The 24,517-nt window shown below is 46.5% G+C and overlaps 1 protein-coding gene across 1 annotated transcript in view; it reads right to left on the bottom strand.

Moving 5' to 3' along the window:
• Positions 1 to 24,517, bottom strand: part of LOC310784499 (regulator of G-protein signaling 3-like) — a gene marked incomplete at both ends in the record, with an annotated part of 100,558 nt that overhangs the window by 9,316 nt on the left and 66,725 nt on the right. The window contains 8 exons of the mRNA XM_083645484.1: positions 10,007 to 10,068; positions 10,160 to 10,255; positions 15,155 to 15,201; positions 15,289 to 15,512; positions 21,900 to 22,054; positions 22,533 to 22,742; positions 23,536 to 23,600; positions 23,836 to 23,991. Coding sequence (XP_083501610.1) covers positions 10,007 to 10,068; positions 10,160 to 10,255; positions 15,155 to 15,201; positions 15,289 to 15,512; positions 21,900 to 22,054; positions 22,533 to 22,742; positions 23,536 to 23,600; positions 23,836 to 23,991 — 1,015 coding nt within the window. The remainder of the gene's footprint in view (positions 1 to 10,006; positions 10,069 to 10,159; positions 10,256 to 15,154; positions 15,202 to 15,288; positions 15,513 to 21,899; positions 22,055 to 22,532; positions 22,743 to 23,535; positions 23,601 to 23,835; positions 23,992 to 24,517) is intronic.

Raw genomic sequence — 24,517 nt, 5'->3', positions numbered from 1 at the left:
CGCACACTTGCATTGATCAATACAGCTCCACGCCGTTCACTTCACCCGCGGGCGGGCTTTCAAGCAGGCTTCGTGCATACATGTTTCAACGTGAGTGCTTATTGAGCGAGTGGCAAGCCGGTTTGCAACATTCAATGCACGGAAATATCCCGTTCCTCTTCAAATTAACGTTACTCTCCAATAATGCGTTCCAACGCTCATTCACATTCAACAACAATTAACACGATGCAATCCTTCCAATCCAACGGTGACAAACGAAGTCTTCAACTTGAGAAGTTTCCAACTATTGTCCTGGCTTTCTTTCAATTTTTAAGCCGTCAGACGCCATAGACTTCCAACGCGCAGTCGCGCACAGTTGCTGTCTTCTTACCTTGAGTAGCAGCTCTCGCTCTCGTGCAGATGAAGAGATGAATGTTTGTTTGATGTAGGCTATAGAGTGTGTGTACGTGTACAGCGCAGCGGCCTCGTTAAGTTCAAATCAAAATAACGTAACGTAGGTTCAAAAGGGCTCAATATGGATTCAAGTATCAAAATAAATATCGATAATCAACTTAAAGAGCGTGTAATGCGCGGTGCGGTGCGGTTGGAAACTGTTTCTCTCTGGCGTCTGTTTGCTGTGTCGCACACCTGGCTCAATTAATGTCTCTCACCGCTGTCGCACGTATAACACGTCATCGGCTGGTGACTAACTCTCAGCCACTCAATTACAGCCAAAAATACAAATAAATAGAATGGCTCCAACAACTACTACTACTAGTACTGCTTGGAAACCGTCAGGTCACCGGATCTACACACACACACACACACACACACGCACACGCACACACGTACACACACGCACACACATATACACCACACCTGCACCTAATTCTGGACTGATCACCACACACCTGCACTTAAGACGCTAATCAGCCTCTACACTCCGTGTGTGTCTGTTACTGCAGTAGAGGCTGTGTTGGTGTTTCAGTCCTTTGGTGTTTATCCTCCCTTCAGATGCATTATTAAGTAAGTTGTAGTTTTGTTAGCCATTGTTGAATTGTCATTCCAAGCCATCCTGATCTTAAAGGTGAATTGCATATGTTTTTCTCTTTAGCCATGGTTAAAATATATTGTTTATTGTTTGTTTGATTGTTATATTGTTTTTTATTGCTAAACATACTACTTCCTATGACTATTTTGTCTGTTTGCACACGCACACACGCACGCGCACACGCACACGCACACGCACACTAAAATGGCCACCACTGGTGTACTTCATCTCCCAGAGTGCCTCACTCACTCACTTGTGGATTGTGCCACGTGGGTGGGGAGATGGGTGGAGCTATGGCTATAAAAGAAGTGCAAAACTTGCCCCAAACCCCAGTCTGCTGCTACAGAGGTGCTGTGAGCCAGTCCAACTCATGCTGACCTTAAAGGTGAATTGCATATGTTTTTTTCTTTAGCATGGTTAAAATATATTGTTTATTGTTGCTTTAATTGATTGTTACATTGTTTGTTTATTGCTAATTTGATGTCATTTGGATTGCTTGTTAACATTGTGTATTTGGGTAAATAATTCTGTTTGTGTTCTTATCCACAGACAACATGCTGATTGCCTCACTGTCACTTTTGATGTTGGGAAAATAAAATCACCCTGCACCTTGTCCTGCTGTGTGCCTGCCATCTTTCCTTGTGGTTTTATCTGGGTCCAGTGCAGAGGGGTCACATTGCCCTCACCTGTTCATAGGTGTGACACTCATTAACCGCTCATCCTGGCTGATTTTTTACCACATGTTGAGCAGAGTTGCTTTAACTTAAGAACACATAATTTGATAATTGTAAACCCAGTTCACCAATGTTTACACTGCAAAATGTATCACCAATGTATTTTACATGAAACAGAAGTTGGCGGGCTTGTAATCCTGCAGTGTGACTGACATCACTCTGAGCCAATCAGAGTTGGGCTGTGGTCAGGCTCTGTACCAGGTGCACTGAATCACTGATGAATGGAGATGGTGCAAGACAGTTGGCAGTATAGAGGGAATGTTTTTTAACATCCAATTCAACTTATCTTTGAAACCTGCTGAATGAAACCTCCAAAAGCCAAATCCGTGATAGGGAGGTTTACACAATCTGAAATATATTTTCAATGTTATGTAAAGGGAGGTATGAAGGTAATTTGAAGTGACGGCAATGTGTTGTGATTTATTCCTATCTTGTGTTTTAATTAAAGCCAACTGAGATGTTAGTTTTGGCCTTAAAGGGACACTCCACCGAAAACTGAAACAATGCTTATTTATTTTGCACATCTTGCACATCCGAAAACAGTTTAGCAGGCATTCATTTAGTTTGACACTTATTGAGTTGATTTGTGAAAGGTATAGTTTGGTTTATTTGAAGTGGGGTACTATGCGGTACTTGCATGCAGTCGGTGTACTGGGTAAAGCACTCTGGACGCATCACACACAGAGATAGAACTGTACTCTAACCACAACAGGCACAGAGCTGTCTGCTGAGTGAAGTTGACCATGAGCAAAAACATAGAAAAAACAAATACATAGAATGCTTCCATACTGCTCACCTGGTGTAATCAAACTCTCCACAAGCCCTGAGATGCCAAGTTGACTTGAAAATGTCATTTACACCCTGATTCTAGCTTAAATGTTCACTGTAGCAAGGTTGTACCTTAGTTGGTGTAATTCAGCCGCTAGCTCCAGTGCACATTGCCACACACATATACACCTATACACACACACACACACGCCACGCACACACACACACACACACACACATATACACATACACACACACACACATATACTCACACATATACACACACATATATACACACACACATTTACACACTTACACACATATACACTAACACTACTATTACTACTGCTACTACTGCTTGAACCCGGTCAGGTCACCAAATCTCAACCAAACTTTGTGCACTTGTGCACATACCAATTCTGATTAAATGTGCAATTCAGTGTCTATATTATCTGACATACACCCCCCAAGTCACCGGAAGCTTGGACCCCGCATCGCCGCTTGCGGCTATATTTATTTTTATTATTCTCCGCTAAAACAGTATGCACGGCAAAAACTGTAAGGGCTACAGTAGCCAGACCTTGCACATAGGTTGGAAATGTGCCCCACTACTCAGAGACAAAAAAATTGCCATATTGGCCAGATGGTGGCGCTATAACAGACCCTTTTGCGTATTGACCCATAACTGCTGAACCGTGAGGCGTAGAATCAAAATTCCACATCTGCTGGATTCCCTGGATCAATACGCATCTATCCATATAGACCACGCCCATTTAAGTCTGCTAGATTTTCCGCCATCTTGGACTTTGTCAATAACCTATTTTTGCTATCTCCTCCCAGGCCATTTGCCTGAATGAGCGCAAACTTTTTCTGTGGCATCTCTGGACTTACCTGACCAAAACTCTTACACAGAATTTGGATACGTGAAACCGTCTTGAAATGATAAATGTTTAAACTTTTGTGTATTTACTTTTGTTCTTTTCCTGCCCTAAAAGTGTGTGGATCTCAGAAACCATACACCCCCCATCACCCAAACTTTCCACACAGGTTCACGACATCACCCACTACTCAGAGTAAAAAAATTACACCAATCCACCAGATGGTGGCGCTATAACAGCCAACCACCACTACTACTGCCGCTGCTGCTACTACTACTACTACTATTCTTAGTACTTCTGCTGCTACTATTGCTACCACTCCCACTACTACCAACACTACTACTACTACTATTACTACTACTGCTACTACTACTACTACTAGTACTGCTTGGAAACCGTCAGGTCACCGGATCTACACACACACACACACACACACACACGCACACGCGCACACACACGCACACGCGCACACACACACACACACGTACACACACGCACACACATATACACCACACCTGCACCTAATTCTGGACTGATCACCACACACCTGCACTTAAGACGCTAATCAGCCTCTACACTCAGTGTGTGTCCGTTACTGCAGTAGAGGCTGTGTTGGTGTTTCAGTTGGTGTTTATCCTCCCTTCAGATGCATTATTAAGTAAGTTGTAGTTTTGTTAGCCATTGTTGAATTGCCATTCCAAGCCATCCTGATCTTAAAGGTGAATTGCATATGTTTTTCTCTTTAGCCATGGTTAAAATATATTGTTTATTGTTTGTTTGATTGTTATTGTTTTTTATTGCTAAACATACTACTTCCTATGACTATTTTGTCTGTTTGCACACGCACACGCACACGCGCACACACACACGCACACGCACACGCACACGCACACTAAAATGGCCACCACTGGTGTACTTCATCTCCCAGAGTGCTTCACTCACTCACTTGTGGATTGTGCCATGTGGGTGGGGAGATGGGTGGAGCTATGGCTATAAAAGAAGTGCAAAACTTGCCCCAAACCCCAGTCTGCTGCTACAGAGGTGCTGTGAGCCAGTCCAACTCATGCTGACCTTAAAGGTGAATTGCATATGTTTTTTTCTTTAGCATGGTTAAAATATATTGTTTATTGTTGCTTTAATTGATTGTTACATTGTTTGTTTATTGCTAATTTGATGTCATTTGGATTGCTTGTTAACATTGTGTATTTGGGTAAATAATTCTGTTTGTGTTCTTATCCACAGACAACATGCTGATTGCCTCACTGTCACTTTTGATGTTGGGAAAATAAAATCACCCTGCACCTTGTCCTGCTGTGTGCCTGCCATCTTTCCTTGTGGTTTTATCTGGGTCCAGTGCTGAGGGGTCACATTGCCCTCACCTGTTCATAGGTGTGACACGCATTAACCGCTCATCCTGGCTGATATTTTACCACATGTTGAGCAGAGTTGCTTTAACTTAAGAACACATAATTTGATAATTGTAAACCCAGTTCACCAATGTTTACACTGCAAAATGTATCACCAATGTATTTTACATGAAACAGAAGTTGGCGGGCTTGTAATCCTGCAGTGTGACTGACATCAATCTGAGCCAATCAGAGTTGGGCTGTGGTCAGGCTCTGTACCAGGTGCACTGAATCACTGATGAATGGAGATGGTGCAAGACAGTTGGCAGTATAGAGGGAACGTTTTTTAACATCCAATTCAACTTATCTTTGAAACCTGCTGAATGAAACCTCCAAAAGCCAAATCCGTGAGTTTAAAGGGAGGTTTACACAATCTCAAATATATTTTCAATGTTATGTAAAGGGAGGTATGAAGGTAATTTGAAGTGACGGCAATGTGTTGTGATTTGAAATGTATTCCTATCTTGTGTTTTAATTAAAGCCAACTGAGATGTTAGTTTTGGCCTTAAAGGGACACTCCACCGAAACAATGCTTATTTATTTTGCACATCTCGCACATCCGAAAACAGTTTAGCAGGCATTCATTTAGTTTGACACTTATTGAGTTGATTTGTGAAAGGTATAGTTTGGTTTATTTGAAGTGGGGTACTATGCGGTACTTGCATGCAGTCGGTGTACTGGGTAAAGCACTCTGGACGCATCACACACAGAGATAGAACTGTACTCTAACCACAACAGGCACAGAGCTGTCTGCTGAGTGAAGTTGACCATGAGCAAAAACATAGAAAAAACAAATACATAGAATGCTTCCATACTGCTCAGCTGGTGTAATCAAACTCTCCACAAGCCCTGAGATGCCAAGTTGACTTGAAAATGTCATTTACACCCTGATTATAGCTTAAATGTTCACTGTAGCAAGGTTGTACCTTAGTTGGTGTAATTCAGCCGCTAGCTCCAGTGCACATTGCCACACACATATACACCTATACACACACACACACACACACATATACTCACACATATACACACACACACATATACACACTTACACACATATACACTAACACTACTATTACTACTGCTACTACTGCTTGAACCCGGTCAGGTCACCAAATCTCAACCAAACTTTGTGCACTTGTGCACATACCAACTCTGATTAAATGTGCAATTCAGTGTCTATATTATCTGACATACACCCCCCAAGTCACCAGAAGCTTGGACCCCGCATCGCCGCTTGCGGCTATATTTTTTATTTACTTTTTATCAAACAGTAAGTTAGTTCACAAGCCAGACAGTCTTTGTATTGGATTACGAGCCAAAGCGAGTTTCGAGTTGCGGGCCACGGTACCGAGTGGAGACCGAGAAAACTGGGATATTTGCAACGTCTCGGCAGCATGCGGCTACACTACAGACGGCATGGATATGCAAGTAAGTCAATTAATTTCAAGTTATCCAGGCCTTCTATTAGATTCAGCGTGCAAATGGTCCACCAATTGTTTCGTATTAATATGTTTCATGCTGCATAGCCTGTCAAATTGCAAATAAAAACGGCAACCTTAAACTCCCACATTTTTAAACTGAATTTGGCCGGTACAACGACGGCTGACGAGGACCTCGTTTTTAAAGCTAGACTCTAGCTTTAAAAACGAGCTCCCTGTGTGATGATCTTTATACCATATGAAAGTAGAAGAAACAAGGAATCGATTTGGACCAAGCTTGTCAACCTAGCATGTTGGGAAGGGGGGGTAACGCTTCAAAGCTGATGGTAACTTTCCCCTCCATGCAATTGAATGGAACTAAACGAGTATGTTGGTATTAAGTTGATGACAGTATAGCTCCTAGTTCCTCATTGCGCGGCTCGCGAGACGCTGGCGGCTCTCGAAGCTTTAGTTGGCGGCTCTAAGAAATTGCAAAAAATAAATAAATTAAGATTTATTTTTTATTTTTTCCCCCCTGTGTAACCGAGTTGAATCAGCACGGATTCCTCGTGAGTCCAGGGTGGTAGCGAGTGGATTGGTTAAACTCCCAAGCAGAGGGTCGGCAGTTCGAATACACCCCTGGGCAAGCCCTTAACATGGGTTGCTGCAAGTACCACCTACACAACGCTGTTACATTGGTGCCGTGACCCGGATGTCCAGTGGGTGTGGAGTGAGTTTAAGGGGGTGAGTGTAACCGAGTTGAATCAGCGCGGATTCCTCGTGAGTCCCGAGTGGTAGCGAGTGGATTGGTTAAACTCACTCCCCAGGTATAAAGGCATGTTAATCAGCTCCGCCAAGGGAGCTAGCTCTCTTGGCGTTGCGATTAACATGTCGGTCTCCCAAACTGAGGGTCGGCAGTTCGAATCCACCCCTGGGCAAGCCCTTAACATGGGTTGCTGCAAGTATACCACCTACACAACGCCATTACACCTGCTCTCCCCAAAATTTCAATAAACCTTTATGGCATATTATTACAATACAACAATACTGGTGTTGACAGTAATAGAAGGTGCCAAATCATTCAAAACAATAAGCATTTTGCTTTTAGGAGTATTGTGCCAGCGTGCAGCACTGTTCCAAAACATGTCAACATGTGTCGTTGACTCGTTGCCTGGGAAACGCACATCCCATAATACAACTGTTCGCATCACATCCCATAATAGTATGATGATACTTGGGATGCCATTGCGAACATAGATGTGAACAGGTTAGCTAAAACTTCAGCGTCGCCAGTGACGGCCCCCACCGTTACGGTCGGGGTACATTTCGAAATCCCTCCAGGCCTGAAAGATTTTCTAGGGGAAACTGGTATATATGTGTGTGTGTGTGTGTGTGTGTGTGTGTGTGTGTGTGTGTGTGTGTGTGTGTGTGTGTGTGTGTGTGTGTGTGTGTGTGTGGAAAACAATAAAACAAAAAAATGGTAGGCAGATGTGCTTGGTTGGGGTGGCTTTTGGTGTTTTGCGGTAAAAGTGGCTCTCCTATTGACTTTGTCCTGCCAGTGCGGCTCTCATCGAAGAAATAGTGAGGATCACTGGTATAGCTGATAATCACTCCCCCTGTCTTTACGACAGCTACTGTCACCAGTACAGTAGTGGAGTGGTTTTGATTCATTTATTCATCAAACCTTTTACTGACAAACTAACTGTGGCCCCAGCAAAAAGGGGGGATAATCTATTTTCACTATAATTCAATCCATAATTAACACAATCTAAGCTAGTGTAGAAGTGAGTAACTAAGCTAATAATAACCATAACAGCACAGATAATCTACAAAAATCTCGAAATAAATATACAGTATTTACTCTGAGAAATGAAATAATGAGAAAAGGAACAATTATTGATGGTTAAAACTGAATAATGACATCACAACAGTCTAATCCTAATGCTAAATTAAACTGAGATATTCCTCTAAATCGGACTGCAAAATTAAAGAAAAAAATTAAAGAAAAAAAAACGCCCAATTTTTTAGGGAGTAACCTCCCTTGCTTTCAAGCTCACCAGCCGCCACTGATTTACAATGTGTCATGAGTTCACACAGGGAGCCACTCAAGCTCTTGTTTTGTTACATATTACTCTACCACATTGCCATCTAGCGGTCAATTATAGCTATGACATGCAAAATGAAGAGACAATTCTTCAGGGAAATTATCCTTAAAGTGATCTGTTGAATTGTTTTGTTGACCGTTTAGTTGATCAACAAAAGTCTCTTGCACACCTGAGAAGTCTTGTGGCAGGTGCGTAGGTGGAGTAGAAAAAGAAAAAGAATGGACACCCGCACAATGGGCCCTATCTTCGTACAGGCGATATCCCCTATCTACGCTTGAGCACCTGTTTGCGCGTGCCTAAGGCAGGGAAGATACCGGTCTGCCTTGCGCATTTGTCCAGGTGTTATGCCGAGTTTTGCACCCCCACCGGGCAGCATCCCCACCTCACGGGATGATATTGTAATGATTTATACAGAAATGTAACTGTTTAAAAGTTATATAAATGTCTGGGTAGACATGACCTCCCTGATTTCTAAGTTAAAACAGCCCCGAAATATGTTGGGGATGCAATTCTCGGCGGGGATGCGGAAACGTTCACGGCACGTACCGCAGGCGCAAATTAGAGCCGTGCCAAAATCATCTGACCTTTTTCAAGTATATGCTCACAGGAGGAATAGAAAACATTATATACAGGAGGCTGGCTTCACAGTGACCACAGTGACCAGAGTTACTGAAAAAGAGTGTCAGAAAAGACAAAACGTTTTCAGTAACGTGTCATCACATACTCACCCAATTCACATATCAAGTCTATTTTTAAGAAACATTGGCACATTTTGAGTTCTGATCCTGAGTGAGCCAGTTGGCACCTATATTTAAAGACCCCCTTGTTAGTGTTGTTGATGCCTTTATGTATTTTAATTGCTACTTTACTGACAGATGTAATTTCCTAAAAGACCCATATAGACCTCCAATTGAGGCCAATTGAGGTCTTGTAATTGAAGGAGGAGCTGGCTGTGAGCCACAAGGTGAAGGCTTCTGCCACTGATATGATGTCTGTAATGATTGGTCACTGTGAAGCCAGACTCCTGTATATAATGTTTTCTATTCCTCCTGTCAGCATATACTTGAAAAAGGTCTTTTACCAAAATGTTGTATTAAAATTTGTGAAGACAGTGTGTGGTTGACCGTTAGTTTAACCGTAGTTAAAAAGTTATTTGAGTTAACTGTGCTGAATTTATCAAAGATTAGCCCAGATGAACCATCCGTTCTCTGCGACATGGTAAAACCCCATACGCTTTCCTTCCATTAGCACCAGAGACTCTGATAGACTCTGTTTACTATGTGAATTACGCGAAATTGAAAACAAAATTAATTTCTTGTTCTACTGTACTGCTTATGATGACGCAAGGGATGTACTTTTTAGTAAAATGTCCTCTGTTTATGTTGACTTTTTTGAGCTGGATGAGAAACGAGCTGTGCTTAAAAAAAGGAACCTTCACCACAGCAGATTTTATTTGTCAGGCATGGGAGCAAAGACAGAACTTTTTGTTTAGTAAATGATGTATTACTCTGTATTACTGTCTGAGCTGTATGCTGACCGACCTGTGACCTGTTTTATTTAAATGTACCATTGTAACAATGTTGTTTTGTTGTATTTTATTGTGTGCCTTGGAAATCCATGTGGGTTGGGGACATTGAGTGCATGACACCTTAATAAATAAGACTTACATTTATTGGCCAGCAGCGCATCAAAGCTCTCCGCCCACCGCAGCAGCTCCTCAGGAGACGGCCTGCAGCGAAACAAACACACCAAACACATGAGACTGTGTGTGTGTGTGCGTGTGTGTGTGCATGTGTGTGCATGCGTGTGTGTGTGTGAACCTGTGGTTCCTTAGAGCTTTCTCCAGACTGTTGCCGTGGAGTAGGTTGTTGTTTCGTCGCCGTAGAAGTGCCAGGCGGCTCCGGACGTCTGCAGCGCTGAAGAGAGGAGAGCTAATCAGTTAGCATTAGCTGCTAATCAGTTAGCATTAGCTGCAGTAAAGCTCTGACTCACCACTGTGAATTATATTCTCAGGTAGGATGGCCTGCCCTGGCTACCCGTAGGCTCTGTCATTGGTTTATTTATAAGGGAATTTTTGGTCTGCTCCCAGCAGCTGTCTTTATCTTGCAGAAAAGTGCTCGACAATACTCTTTGTCATATCAGATCATATCTATAGGCTAAGCTAGGCTGCTACACCATAGCTACACAACAAACTGAGTCAACTTTGACCTGCCCCGGATGTGCTTCTCTTCTTCTTCTGTGGTTTTCTCTTCTTCTTCCGTTACCAAACAGAAGCGCTTCTCTTCTTCTTCTGGAGCACATCCGGGGCAGGTCAGAGTTGACTCAGTCTGTTGTGATAGCAGCCTAGCTTAGCCTATAGATATGATCTGATTTCAAAATTATGGACAATTCATTTCAATTCAATTGCCGCTCGTATGGAGTAAGGCCATAATGGATTACAAAGAGCAGCAGGAGATAAAGCGGGAGGTGTTATCTATGTGACGGACACTCGGACAGCAAACAGATCAGGCTGTCGGCAGCACGGAGGTACGATACATCGCTAATTCATGTTCTCTCTATTATATACTAAGCATATGAGCAACTGTGTGTCGGAAAATAAGCTTTTGACTAGACATAAATACAATCATTTCAGATGACCCGTTTTCAGGTTGCAGTTCAAACTGATTATCGTTTCTGCTGATGTTAATCAAACCCAAGTTGTCAGGGTGACTTAAACATATTTAAAGCTGGAAATAAGGTTCAGGGTTAACATCTGATTTCAAAATTCTCCTTTAATTGTCACTCTTCATGCCTAAACCCAACCCAGTCAGAGGCAGAGTAGGTGGGACATGCCTTCACAATCCTGGGGGAAAGAAATTGCCAACAGGAGGCGATGTGACATCTGTCTGCCAGCAGGAGGAGCTAGTGCTGACAGACTGCACCGTGTGTGTGTGTGTGTGTGTGTGTGTGTGTGTGTGTGTGTGTGTGTGTGTGTGTGTGTGTGTGTGTGTGTGTGTGTGTTGTCTAATATTTCAGCTAGCACTCCTGATGTTGTTGTCAATGAAAATCATAGAGAGGTGTTTGTTCTAGAGGTTGGTTTTACCTTTCTTTGACCACAGCCTAGAGGAGGCCTTTCTAACCAAGATGCTGAAATAGATGCTCAATATGGAGGAGACGCTGCTTTTTGTACCCATGAAGTGGATCCTGACCGTTATCTTGTCTTACAGTATAACTGTATTTTTCGACCTGCCATTGTCATCATCCTGTGTGTTGTTATCCGATGTGTATGCATTATTGTGGTTGCCGTTTGGGCACTTATGTAACTGACAATATCTGATTGCACTCTTAGGCCATGTTCACACTACAGGCAAATCCGATTTGCTGCTCAAGTCATTAATCATCATTACCTTAATTGGTTTCCCAAATCTGAATTGGGAGTGTGTCCTCACTGCCACAAATCTGATTTGGGCAACTGTTCAAGTACATATCTGTGTGTCCAGATACAATGAGCCTATCTGCATGGGTTGCTAGGGTAACGACATATTGTAACAAGCTTGGGGGTGTTGTGTAGCTTGTTAGCCTCCTGGATAGCCAGCTAACATGACAGACTCAAACCACGGCAGTTGTGGGATTTGCGCACAGACTGTTTATTCATTGCTAATACTTGTCGATCATATAAAGCCTGGTCTCTACGGCACTAATTCTCTACACACATGTAGAAGCTAGACATAGAGCACGCTAATTCACCCACGCCAAGTTGTCACAGATTAGAGTCTGACTTGCGTGTTGCATGGAGGCAGACTGGAGAAGAAGAGAGACGTAAAGTAAGTTGTCGTAAAGACAATACAATAACAAGGAGCGCCACACAGTGGACCAACATGTAATTGCAACCAAAGTGACTGTTACAATATGCATCAGTAAACAACTAGCTCTGAAGGTGCTTTCCAACACAGAAGCAAGATAAATGACGATCATCTCTTGCCATCCAAACAATCGCCAAACAATAGCTGGAACAAATTGCCTGAAGACCTCAGATCTGCCCCAACTTTACTTACTTTTAAAAATAGACTAAAGACTTTTATGTTTACCGTCGCTTTTAACTGCTGCCAGCACTATTATACAATTGGTTTTAAAACATAGATGATTGCAATTACTGCTAAAAGCTGCAGGTCTGGGGGATGGTTCCGTAATACGGATATACTCACAAGAGGGTGAGGTGATGCGTCAGGAGGGACGCACGCACGCGTAAGGGGAGCTTAAAAGAGGACACCGTACCCAGACCTGAGTTTTATGTGTGTGTAGTCATGTTTTTTATATAGTATGTCGGGGGACTAAATATAGATACATTGATTTATTCTATTATGCAAACCCAATGAGTCCTCTATAAGTTTTTAGCTGTTTTTGCAACTGCTGCGCCTATTGCTTAACTCATTGAATGCCATGGACGTCCTTCGACGTCCAATTAAATAGTGACGTAGAATGCCACGGACGTCCTTCGACGTCCAATGCGTTTTTTGACGGTGGGACGTCGATCAAAGCCTTCCGCAGCTCCTGTACAACTATAGTAGGTATTGAAGGTGTATAACCTATTTTACGGACTCATTAGGTGGCGACAGTGCTTGCTCGGTGCAGTCCAGATTAGAGACAGGTCCGAGAAACAGCCTAAAAGCCGTGGATCAAAGACAACCCGATGCATGCTCCCAGAGCCATTTGCTCTGTCGCGGGAGCTGACATTGGCTCCGAACAGGAGTCAATCCGCGCTCACAACTGAGCCCCTCTGTCCCTGTCTGTCTGTCTGTCTGTATAGTTTCTCCACCCGATTAGCAGACAGGAAAGCAGCCCCTGACGCCAAACCATTCAGCAATCCGGGTTGGCTCTTCCCTGCTGTGGCGCTGAGAGCCGACAGCAGCACACAAACGCAGCACTCCGAAAATATAATGGTTGCGTGAGGCTGTGTGCAGTGTGGGGAGGAGTTTACGGGGGGAGGGGGGGAGGGGGGTGGTGCACGCAGGGCATCACACAACAACTACGTCACTACATCAGAAAATATTATCTTCAGACTCAGTGAATGTGCTTGAAATGCTGCATTTCACAAAAGGCGGATTATCTCAGCTAATAATTTGAAAAGCCTGAAAACGCTGAAAACAACCTATCTTCTCCGGCTCATAACTAAAGAACGGAAAATGGTATCAATAAACTTTTTTTTGCTGATGATACAATAGAGCCAGCTCGTTCTTGTGCGTGTTCGGTGTTTACATAGTAATATCACACAATATTCTGTGGGCCTCGAGAAAACACTGAAAACGCTCTGAAAACTCTGGCACTGGGAGCATCCGTTCTCCAAAAGTGGCTGGCACTGAATGAGTTAATGCACCTTTTTATACTCTTTTTTAAAGTTTTGTTGTGATGCTTTTAAATGTCCATTTTATTTTCTTCTTTTATTCTTCTATTTTCCTGTCAACCATTTTATGTGAAGCACTTTGAATTGCCTCTGTGTATGAAATGTGCTGCTATACAAATAAACTTGACTTGACTTGACTTTCTATCTATGAAATAGCTCCATTATGAGCGAAGTTTGCTAGGTGCACTGTGTTTTCTGACAGTGTTTGCATGTCTGCTCTCTGCTCTTCAAGTCCCCGCCCCCTGCAAAAGACACTCTCAAATCTGATTTGGGTGATCAGCTCGTCCATACTGAAGTCACATCAGTCGAAAGCAGATTGGAAACTACCTCCATATGTGGTTTGGGACAAGTGACACAAATCAGAATTGGAGCATCCAGACTCATAAAACCAATCTGGACAGAATCATTAATAGGTCGTTAAGTTCACAAATCGGATTTGGCCTCCCAGACTGAACATGGCCTTAGTGTTTATGTCCTTTGCATACTTGTATTTATGTGGACATAAATAAATTATTCAAGTGTGTATGTGTGTGTGTGTGTGTGTGTGTGTGTGTGTGTGTGTGTGTGTGTGTGTGTGTGTGTGTGTGTGTGTGTGTGTGTGTGTGTGTGTGTGTGTGTGTGTGTGTGTGTGTGTGTGTGTGCAGGCCCGTATCTAGCTATGAGGACAGGGAAGTCCGGACCTCCCCTAATATTTCAGAGAAAAAAATAAAAAAAGCTCCATGGAAAAGCATGAAAAACACGGGATCGCTTTTATTTCGAAACGAAAGGCACGTCAGGCAGGAAGTCATCTGAATGAAAAGGTAATTCATGTTATTAGTATACACATATTACTGTTACAATTACACTTTGAATGATCATTATAACTTATGTTTGTTCTATTTAATTTCAGTTCTCATCCCTTCCGATTATTGTTTTTGGTCAATGACAATAAATACATGTTCTTGCCAGCCAACAGGTCCCTCTGTATGTTTTTTTTTATTATCGATGATGACTTTGTGTGTTGTGTACGGCTTGGGTTGTGTACCTGTGTTTGTAGGTGTCATTTTGATATGAATTTGGCTAAAACAGTTTGTGTTTGTTAGTTACAATTATGTTGACAGGAGAGCTGAGCAGGTGGTGACATGAAAGAGAATATACTGAATAATGACATCACAACAGTATAATCCTAATGTTGATTTAGAATGATATATTCCTCTAAATATGACTAAAAAAGGTAAAAAAAAACATATTTTTTAATTTAAAATGATATATTACTCTAAATATGGCTAAAAAAGGGGGGGAAAAAACCTCAAATATTTTTCCGCCTCCCCTTGCTGGACGTCCCCTATTTCGAAACTCTGGATACGGGCCTGTGTGTGTGTGTGTGTGTGTGTGTGTGTGTGTGTGTGTGTGTGTGTGTGTGTGTGTGTGTGTGTGTGTGTGTGTATGTTCTTACAGACTCTTGGTCTTCTTCTTCCTCTTCTGTTGAATATTTCTGAACTCCTGAACAGATCAATAAAACCATTAGAAATAAAACTAAAATACAAATATATATTTGACAGCTCTCTACTGATGTCTACTGTCCTCTACCTTGGTGCCATTGAGCAGCAGCAGCAGCTGCTGCAGCGACCCCCCCTCTGTGGTCAGCTGCCTCCTGAGGCTGCGGGGGGAGGGGCGGGGGGTAGGGTCAGAGCCGGAGGGGGCGGAGTCAGAGGTGGTGGGGCGAGTCAAGCGGTGAATGGTGCTGTCAGACAGGAAGCGGGGGGAGTGAGGCTCCTGGAGCAGAGAGCCTTCAGAGAGCGAGCGACGCAGCACTGCACACACAACAACACCGCATTAACACACACACACACACACACAAAACAACACCACCACAGCATTAACACACACACACACACGACAACACAACATTTAACACACACGGGGCACACACACACACACAGCACCACCACTACAACACAGCGTTAACACTAAAGAGATCAATATCAAAACAGAAGAAACATTTTAATCATTATCCTAATTATATGTAAATCAATTAAAGCATCAGTTAATTGATTCTGTTCCTATATAATGAGTGTGTCCCCGCCTAGTCTAGTCCAGGCCCTGGATCTCGTGGCGTTCCCCAGAGCACAGCGTCGGGCCCAGTGCTATTCAGCATTCACATGCTCCCTGCTGCAGATGTCACTGTTATTGTTTAGTTGTTATTATTATTTATTTATTTTTGTTTATTTCATTAAAGGGGGACTTACCCCCCAGATTTCTGGCAAAACGGTATTCTACTTGATTTGAAAACTCTGCAGGCAAGATGGCTGCCCTTGTACCCTGACAGAATTCCTAGCCCACAAACTAACATAACTTGGCCAATAAGTATGTAACATACAAAATAATAATAATAATTAATTGATTGGATTTATATAGCGCCTTTCTAGACACTCAAAGCGCTTCACATATCAAGGGAGGGAGGGGGAGGGAACTCAACTCATCCACCACCGATGTGTAGCACCCACCTGGGTGATGCACGGCAGCCAGTTTGCGCCAGAACGCTCAGCACACATCAGCTCTCACGGTGGAGAGTTGAGGACTGAATGTACCAATTAAGTAACGAGGGATGATTAGGTGGCCATGATTGAAGGAAGGCCTGTGTGGGAATTTAGCCAGGGCCCCGGGGTTACACCCCTACTTTGTGAAGAGTGCCGATGGGATCTTTAATGACCACATCAGGACCTCGGTTTAACATCTCATCCGAAGGACGGTGTTCACTCACAGGACAGAGTCCCTGTCTCTGCCCTGGGACATTGGGGAGATTATTCATCAGATCAGATTATTCATCAGACCATTCGGACCAGAGGGGAAGAGCACCTCCTACTGGTCCTCCAACACCACTTCCAGCACCAGTCTCCCATCCAAGGAGTATCCTAGGCCAGTCCTGCTTAGCTTACCAAGGAAGCCAGTAATGTAATGCAGGAGTAATGTCTTTATTTGATGTAGAATGCAGAGGACATGTAACTGTTTCGTTAAACTCGCATTCCAGGAATATTGTATTTACTGCGCTGCTCTAAATATAACGTAACTGCCGCATGCCTCAGTCAGAGAGCCTGTTCGTCCTGGAACCCACTCGCTTTACACCAGAACACAATCGATTTGGGGGTGGAACACACCAGGATTGTCCAACGCCAACGCCAGTGCCCAGAACTGTCAAATCAAATCATCGACAGAGACGCTATGACCTGCCTCCCAATCTCCTTTTCTTTTTTTTTCATGACAGTGTATCAACGTGGCTATATTATAAATATAGCCACGTTATAAACAACTAACCAACGCTGATGAACTGAATGACCAAATTGATATAACTTTTAACCATTTTGGGCAGTTTTGCCCATGGCGTTTTACTGCCTTGTAACATAACTAACTAGCTACAGTAATAACATTAGCCACAGTAGGCGATTACCCATGATGCATTGCGCTCTGTGTTTGTGTTTGTCAGAGAGTACTGCTGGCGTCGTGTGTGGCTGCCGCTTCTTCGTCTGTCTGTCTTTTCCCTGTTTTGTAACGTTACTTTATTCTTTGATCGACTTTTGTTCTGCTTTCCCTATACCGTTTTCATCTCTGTCCGACTTGTCTCTGACCACTGTCTCCTTACCCCCCCTGCCTACGCTTTTCTGCTAACCGGCTGTTAGCTCCACCTGGCTAGCCGGCTAGCTAACGTCTGGTGAGCTGCCCTCGGCTCTGTCCCTAATTCTCCGCTCGTATTTCTCACCCCGACTATTTCCCTCCGCTCATTCGGACTACCATTACCCTTACCTCACTCACTGGACCCTCCGGACACCACTCTCTCTCCCTGGCCTATTCATCACAAACTCATCTGTACCGTGAGTAGCAACGTAACGCTTGCCCCGCGCTAACGTTACTTTCACCCCACTTTCCCACCTCTCTACTGCCATTATGGGTCCCGCATTCAACTTTTTCATGTTCCTACTCACCCTACCCCCTGTTTTACTCCATGCTACTCCCTACCTGTTTTTCCTTCAGCCCAGCTTCCCCCCTCATATCCATTACTCTTCCCATGAACTCCTGCTTCTTAACAACAACTACAGGCTACACCATGATGCACTCATCCCCGCTCGCTCTGCTGGCATCCTCTGCCGCCGCCGCTATCTCCACCGCAGCCCCAGACACCCCCGCCATCCTCATTCCTCCACTATCCCCAACATCCATCCGGTCTCCTACATCCATACAATTAGCTCCCACCGTCCCCCCTCCACTGTAACATCCCGCACTGTCAACCTCGACAACCTCCGACCTCTCCTGTTTGCCCCCATTACTCCACCCTCCCATCCAACCACTTTTGCCCTCCTCAACACCCGATCACTCAACAATAAAGCCCCCCTCCTGCATGAACTGGTACTGGACAACTCACTTGATTTTCTCCTCCTCACTGAAACCTGGCAACAACCTGATGACTTCTTCTCCCTCAACCAAGCATCCCCCCCTGGCTTTAATTACATTTCCAAACCCCGTCCCTCCCGCCGTGGAGGTGGCCTCGCAGTGATATTCAATCAGAACCTTCGGACCTCAGAACTCATCCTCCCCACTGTCAACTCATTTGAATCACTCGCCTTCAAAACCTGCTTCTCACTGACTGTTATTCTCATCTATCGGCCCCCCAAACCAAACCCATCTTTTTTATCTGATCTGTCTGAACTTCTCACAATTGCCTCATCACTCTCCTCCCGTCTACTGCTCCTTGGCGACTTCAACATTCACATCGACTCACCAACCTCCAAGTTTACCTCCGAATTCACCACCTTACTGGACAACTTTAACCTCACCCAGCACGTCACTTTCCCCACCCATGTCAAAGGCCACATCCTCGACCTCGTCTGCTCCCTCAACCAACCAGTTCACAACATCCATCTGTCCCCATTCCCTCTGTCAGACCATAGCATCATCCAGTTCACTGTCCCATCCCCAACCCCACGTCCACAGATCCTCAGGCAAATCACCTTCCGGAAAATAAAATCCATTGACCCCCTCCAACTCTCCGATCTGATCTCCAACACTCTCCCCCAGGAACCTCCCCCCACCTCACCTGATGATCTCACCAACAACCTCAACAACACACTATCTGCTTCCCTCAACCTGCTGGCCCTCTCAAAACAAAAACCGTCTCCTTCACCACCTCTGCACCCTGGTTCACACCTCAACTCTGCACACTCAAACAGACCGGCCGCCAACTGGAAAGACTCATCAAGAAAACACCACTCACCGTTCACCTTGAAGCCTACAAACTCCACCTCTCAACCTACAAAGATGCCCTCACTGCCGCCAAGTCTGCCTATTTCTCCTCCATCATCAACGATCCCAGCCGTAATCCCAAAACCCTCTTTTCCACCGTCAACAGCCTCCTCAAGCCCCGTACCGACGCCTTCCCTACCTCCTCATCTGAACAATGCACTGCTTTCCTTCAATTTTTTGCTGACAAAATCACCACCATCTACCAATCACTGTCCCCTCTGTCCCCCCCAGCTGCCCCTACCCCTGCTTCTCTCCTCTCCATCCCGCTTGCCTTTCCTAGCCTCCCCCCCCCCACCGCCGTCTTTCCCGATTCACCCCTGTCACTGCCTCCACCGTCTCTAAACTCATCAGCTCATCCAAACCCACAACCTGCTCCCTTGACCCCCTCCCCACCCCCCTTCTGAAATCATGCCTTCCTGTCATCTGCCCCTACCTCACAAACCTCTTCAACTCCTCACTCTCCCATGGCACTGTCCCCTCTGCTTTCAAAACTGCTGCTCACTCCCATCCTGAAGAAACCCGGTCTTGACCCATCCTGCCTCAATCACTACCGGCCTATCTCCAACCTCCCCTTCCTCTCAAAAACCCTGGAACGTATAGTAGCCACCCAACTTCAACACCACCTGCACTCCAATGACTTATTCGAACCCCTCCAATCTGGTTTCCGCCCCCTCCACAGCACTGAAACAGCACTCATTAAAGTCTTCAACGACCTCCTCACCTCTGCCGACTCCGGTTCCCTCACCATCTTCATCCTCCTCGACCTGAGTGCAGCCTTCGATACCGTGAACCATAACATCCTGCTCTCCAGATTGGAAGATCTCGGTGTCGAAGGTACTGCACTCAGGTGGATTCACTCCTACCTCTCCAACCGTTCTCAGTTCATTTCCCTACACAACCACTCCTCTGCTCCCTCTATAGTTTCACACGGTGTCCCCCAAGGTTCTGTACTCGGTCCATTTCTGTTCATCACTTACATCCTCCCCCTCGGTCAGATCCTCCGTCACTTCAACTTGGACTTTCACTGTTATGCCGACGACACCCAGATCTACCTCAGCACCACCTCCCCCCACAACCCACCCCTCTCCCACATCAACTCCTGCCTGTCTGCCATTAAATCCTGGATGCAAGAAAACTTCCTACAACTCAACAGTGATAAAACAGAACTCCTCCTCATCGGCTCCAAGTCCACTCTATCCAAAACCAATAACCCCACCCTCACCATCGATAACACCACTGTCTCCCCTTCCTCCCAGGCACGCAATCTCGGCGTCATCATCGACCCCACCCTTTCCCTTGAACCCCACATCGTCAAATCGTCAAATCCTCTTTCTACCACCTCCGCAATATTGCCAAAATTCGCCCCTCCCTCTCACACTCCACTGCTGAAACACTCATTCACGCCTTCATCTCCTCCCGCCTGGACTATTGCAACTCACTCCTTCACGGCATCAACGCCACCCTCATCAACAAGCTCCAACTGGTTCAGAACGCAGCAGCTCGACTCCTGACCCACACCAAATCCTGCCACCACATCACCCCTGTCCTCAAAGAACTCCACTGGCTTCCCATCTCCTACCGCATCAACTACAAAATCCTGGTCATCACCTACAAAGCCCTTCATCAACTGGCCCCCCCTTACCTCACAGACCTCCTCTCCCCCTACCAACCCTCCCGGTCCCTCAGATCCTCCTCAGCCGACCTCCTTTCCACCCCCAAGTCCAAACTCCGCAGCTTTGGGGACAGAGCTTTCTCTCGGGCAGCTCCCAGACTCTGGAACGCCCTTCCCCAAGAAATCAGAACCTCAGAGTCCCTCACAGTCTTCCACTCCCGCCTCAAAACCCATCTCTTTTCCACCGCCTTCTCTTAGTCCCTCTGCTTCCTCCCCCCATCCTTGCTTGTGTGCTGTTTGTGTGCTGTCTGTCTACTGTCTTGTCTCACCACTATCACCCCCCCCACATAGTACTCATTGTTTAGTGTCATCTCTGTCGTTATATGTTCACTAACGTCGCCCCCCCCCCCCCAGTGTTTAGTTTTTGTGTAGCCTACTGTAAAGCGTCTTTGAGCTATGGAAAAGCGCTATATAAGCCCCATCTATTATTAAAGGGCTCGCGCTAAAAACAGGTCCATTGGAGTGAATGGAGATGTTGCAACTCTTCTGGCATGAACTACAGTAATAATCACATGAAAAAAACATTTTTCACATGAGTGGGGAAGGCGGGAGTACACCATGATGTAGGATGCAACCACATTTTGGACATTTTGAAGGGGGGGAAAAAGCAGGTTTGAACCCATAGAGATTTGGTCTCAAATGTGGAAATTTTGACCAGAATGTTAGATGATGTCATCATTCCTACTATGATGTCATCGATCTCTGATGATGTCGCAAACGGTAGTGATGTCATAGCACAGGTGATGTCATGTTCGGATCTATAAAGGCCCGTTCCGGCAGGTCCTCTCTAGTGATTCATAAACTAAACTAAGATCACGTCAATCAACCTCTGCAACCGTTCCCAACCTCGAACAGTGCAGACCTAGCTATCAAGTCCCACAACCTCCCTACTCATCGAGACTTCAGTTACCGAGAGTGTCTTGGCCATCAACTACCCGCGAATAGATCCACATGTCTAACACCAACAGCAAGGTTAACACCAACCCTGACAGTATGAATCACTCTAAAACGGATTTAGCGGATAAGGTCCCACCGATCAAGGAGGAGGACCATGAGGCGCCGGTTTCCCCGCCGGCCGCCTCAGCTGACCCACCAGGCCGCCAGCTGAAGAGGCGCCGGCTTTCCCCCTCGGCCTCTTGGGGGGTTCCTCGTCAGACGCCAGTTCCCCCGCCGGTCGCTTCAGGTGGTCCACCAGGCGAGTCAACGAAAGGTCTTGTCGCCGAGGGGACCTTACAAGCGGCGGTGCAGGCCCTGACGTCAGCCCTGATGTCAGTGGTCGTCACCCGACCACCGCCAGCAGCAGCCGCTGCTGTGCCTCTGCTGCCGGCAACCATGGCAGTCACCCCGCCGCCGGTGGCCGCCACTCGGTCACCCAGGACCACCTTCACGCTGCCGCGTTATGGCGGTAGCACACCTTTAGAGCCATACCTGGCGCAAGTAAGACTGGCGGCGTTGAACAACTGGAGTGCCCAGGAAACTGCTGTTCACGTTGCCCTAGTGCTAGAAGGTAACGCGCTGCAGGTGCTACTCGACCTAACGGCAACGGAGCAGCTGGACTACCAGACGTTAGCTGCGGCACTAGAACGGAGATTTGGTAAACAAGTTTCCACGGACAGCATGCGAGAGCAGATGAATCGCCGCCGTCGCCAAGAAGGGGAGACGTTGGGGAATTACGCAGCTGATGTGCGCCTATTCGCACACCGCGGTTACCCCACCTTCGATCCAGTGGCACGTGAGGAGTTAGCCTTAAGTGCCTTCATCCAGGGGGTTACCCCAGAGAGACTGAGAGAGCACCTACGCATCATGGCACCGATAAATTTCAGTGCTGCACTGAAGGAGGCAGAAAGAGTGGAGGCGGTGATGGCACCACGCTATCAGGGGGGGCCGGAGGTCGACTTGAGTCGGGCTGAGTTTCTGAGTTTGAGGGCCGAAGTCGAAAGGCTCAAGTTCTTGATCCCGGCCGGGGGAGCTCGGTCCGGCCAAGAGACGCCCACCCGCACCGCAGATACCGTTCCTCGCCCTGCCCCCGCCTTTGCCGCTGCCCTCCCCTCTCGATCGGGCAGGGACCACGTCCCCCCTGAGGAAAGACAACGCCGTATCCGCGACAACCTCTGCCATTATTGTGGTTTGCCGGACCATATGCTCGAGGACTGCCCCACCTGCCCGAAAAGACGCAAGGCACCAAAAGACTAGGCTCAGTAGCCGTTGGGCAGATGCTACTGAGCCAAACCGACTGCGCCCCTCTGCCCGTATCGTCGTTTGATTGCACCCTCTCGTGGCGGGGTTGGCCCCTTGCCCTCCCGGCCTTCGTCGACTCGGGGGCGGAGGGGTGCTTCTTGGACCGCGGTATTGTTACTCGACTGGGCATGGGAACCGTCCCACTTTCCCCCGCCCTTGAGGCCATAACCCTCTGGGGCCAGCGCTTCGCCCATATTACTGAAAGAACCATGCCAGTTGACCTTCGCTTTTCTGGGAACCATCGGGGGGCGATTCACTTCCACGTGACCGACTGTCCCAGTACTCCCGTGGTCCTCGGCCGCCCCTGGTTAAACCTGCACAAACCCTTCCTCCACTGGTCCCCAGGCAAGGGCAAGGTGGTTTCGTGGAGCCCCTATTGCCATGCAAATTGCCTGGTCGCCGCGCTCTCTCCGGCTTCCCCTGCACCGGTGTCGGCTGTGGCTCCCCCGGATCTGTCGTCCGTTCCCATGGTTTACCATGATTTAGCCCCGGTGTTCGGGAAGGAGCATACGCTGTCCCTCCCACCCCACCGACCGTTTGAATGCCCTGTTGACCTTAAGGCCGGGGCGACCTTTCCCCGGAGCCGGCTATACAACCTCTCCCGCCCTGAGCAGGAATCCATGAGGACCTACATCCGTGACTCCTTGGCTGCGGGCATCATTAGGCCCTCGTCGTCCCCGATGGCCGCTGGGTTTTTCTTTGTGGGGAAGAAGGATGGGACCCTCAGACCATGTATTGATTTCCGAGGGTTGAACGACATCACGGTGAAGAACACATACCCCCTGCCACTCATTAGCTCTGCCTTCCCACCCCTTCATGGCTCCAAGATATTCTCCAAACTTGATCTAAGGAATGCCTACCACCTTGTCCGCATTAGGGAGGGGGACGAGTGGAAGACGGCCTTCAACACTTCCCTTGGCCATTTTGAGTACCTGGTTATGCCATTCGGGCTTACTAACGCCCCCGCCGTCTTCCAGGCTCTCATAAATGACATTCTGAGGGATATGATCGGCCTCTTCGTTTTTGTCTACTTGGATGACATCCTCATCTTCTCTCAGGATGTTGACGACCATCAACAGCATGTCCGCCTAGTGCTCCAACGGTTGTTGGAGAACAGCCTCTTCGTCAAGGCTGAGAAGTGTGAATTTCATGCTTCCACTGTGTCCTTCCTCAGGTATGTGATTGCAGAAGGTGAGTTACGCATGGATCCCGCCAAGGTCGCGGCTGTGGCGGATTGGCCTGAACCCTCTACCTTGAAACAGCTTCAACGGTTCCTTGGGTTTGCCAATTTCTATCGACGGTTTATCCGCAACTACGGCCGTGTGGCTTCCCCGCTTACCGCCCTCACCTCTACCTCTACTCCGTTTCGGTGGACCCCCCTGGCCAAGGCTGCTTTTAGCGAGCTCAAACGCCGTTTCTCTACAGCTCCCGTGATCTCCCAACCTGACCCAGAACTGCAGTTCATCGTTGAGGTTGATGCCTCAGAGACTGGAATTGGGGCTGTTCTCTCTCAACGCTCTCCTGGGGATCATAAGGTCCATCCTTGCGCCTTTTTCTCGTGTAAGCTTTCACCCGCTGAAGCCAATTATAACGTCGGCGACCGTGAGCTGCTGG

Source organism: Poromitra crassiceps (genome assembly GCF_964638095.1).
Source record: "Poromitra crassiceps genome assembly, chromosome: 10".
NCBI classification, from domain to species: domain Eukaryota; kingdom Metazoa; phylum Chordata; class Actinopteri; order Beryciformes; family Melamphaidae; genus Poromitra; species Poromitra crassiceps.
This window is presented reverse-complemented; position numbering and strand designations above follow the sequence as displayed.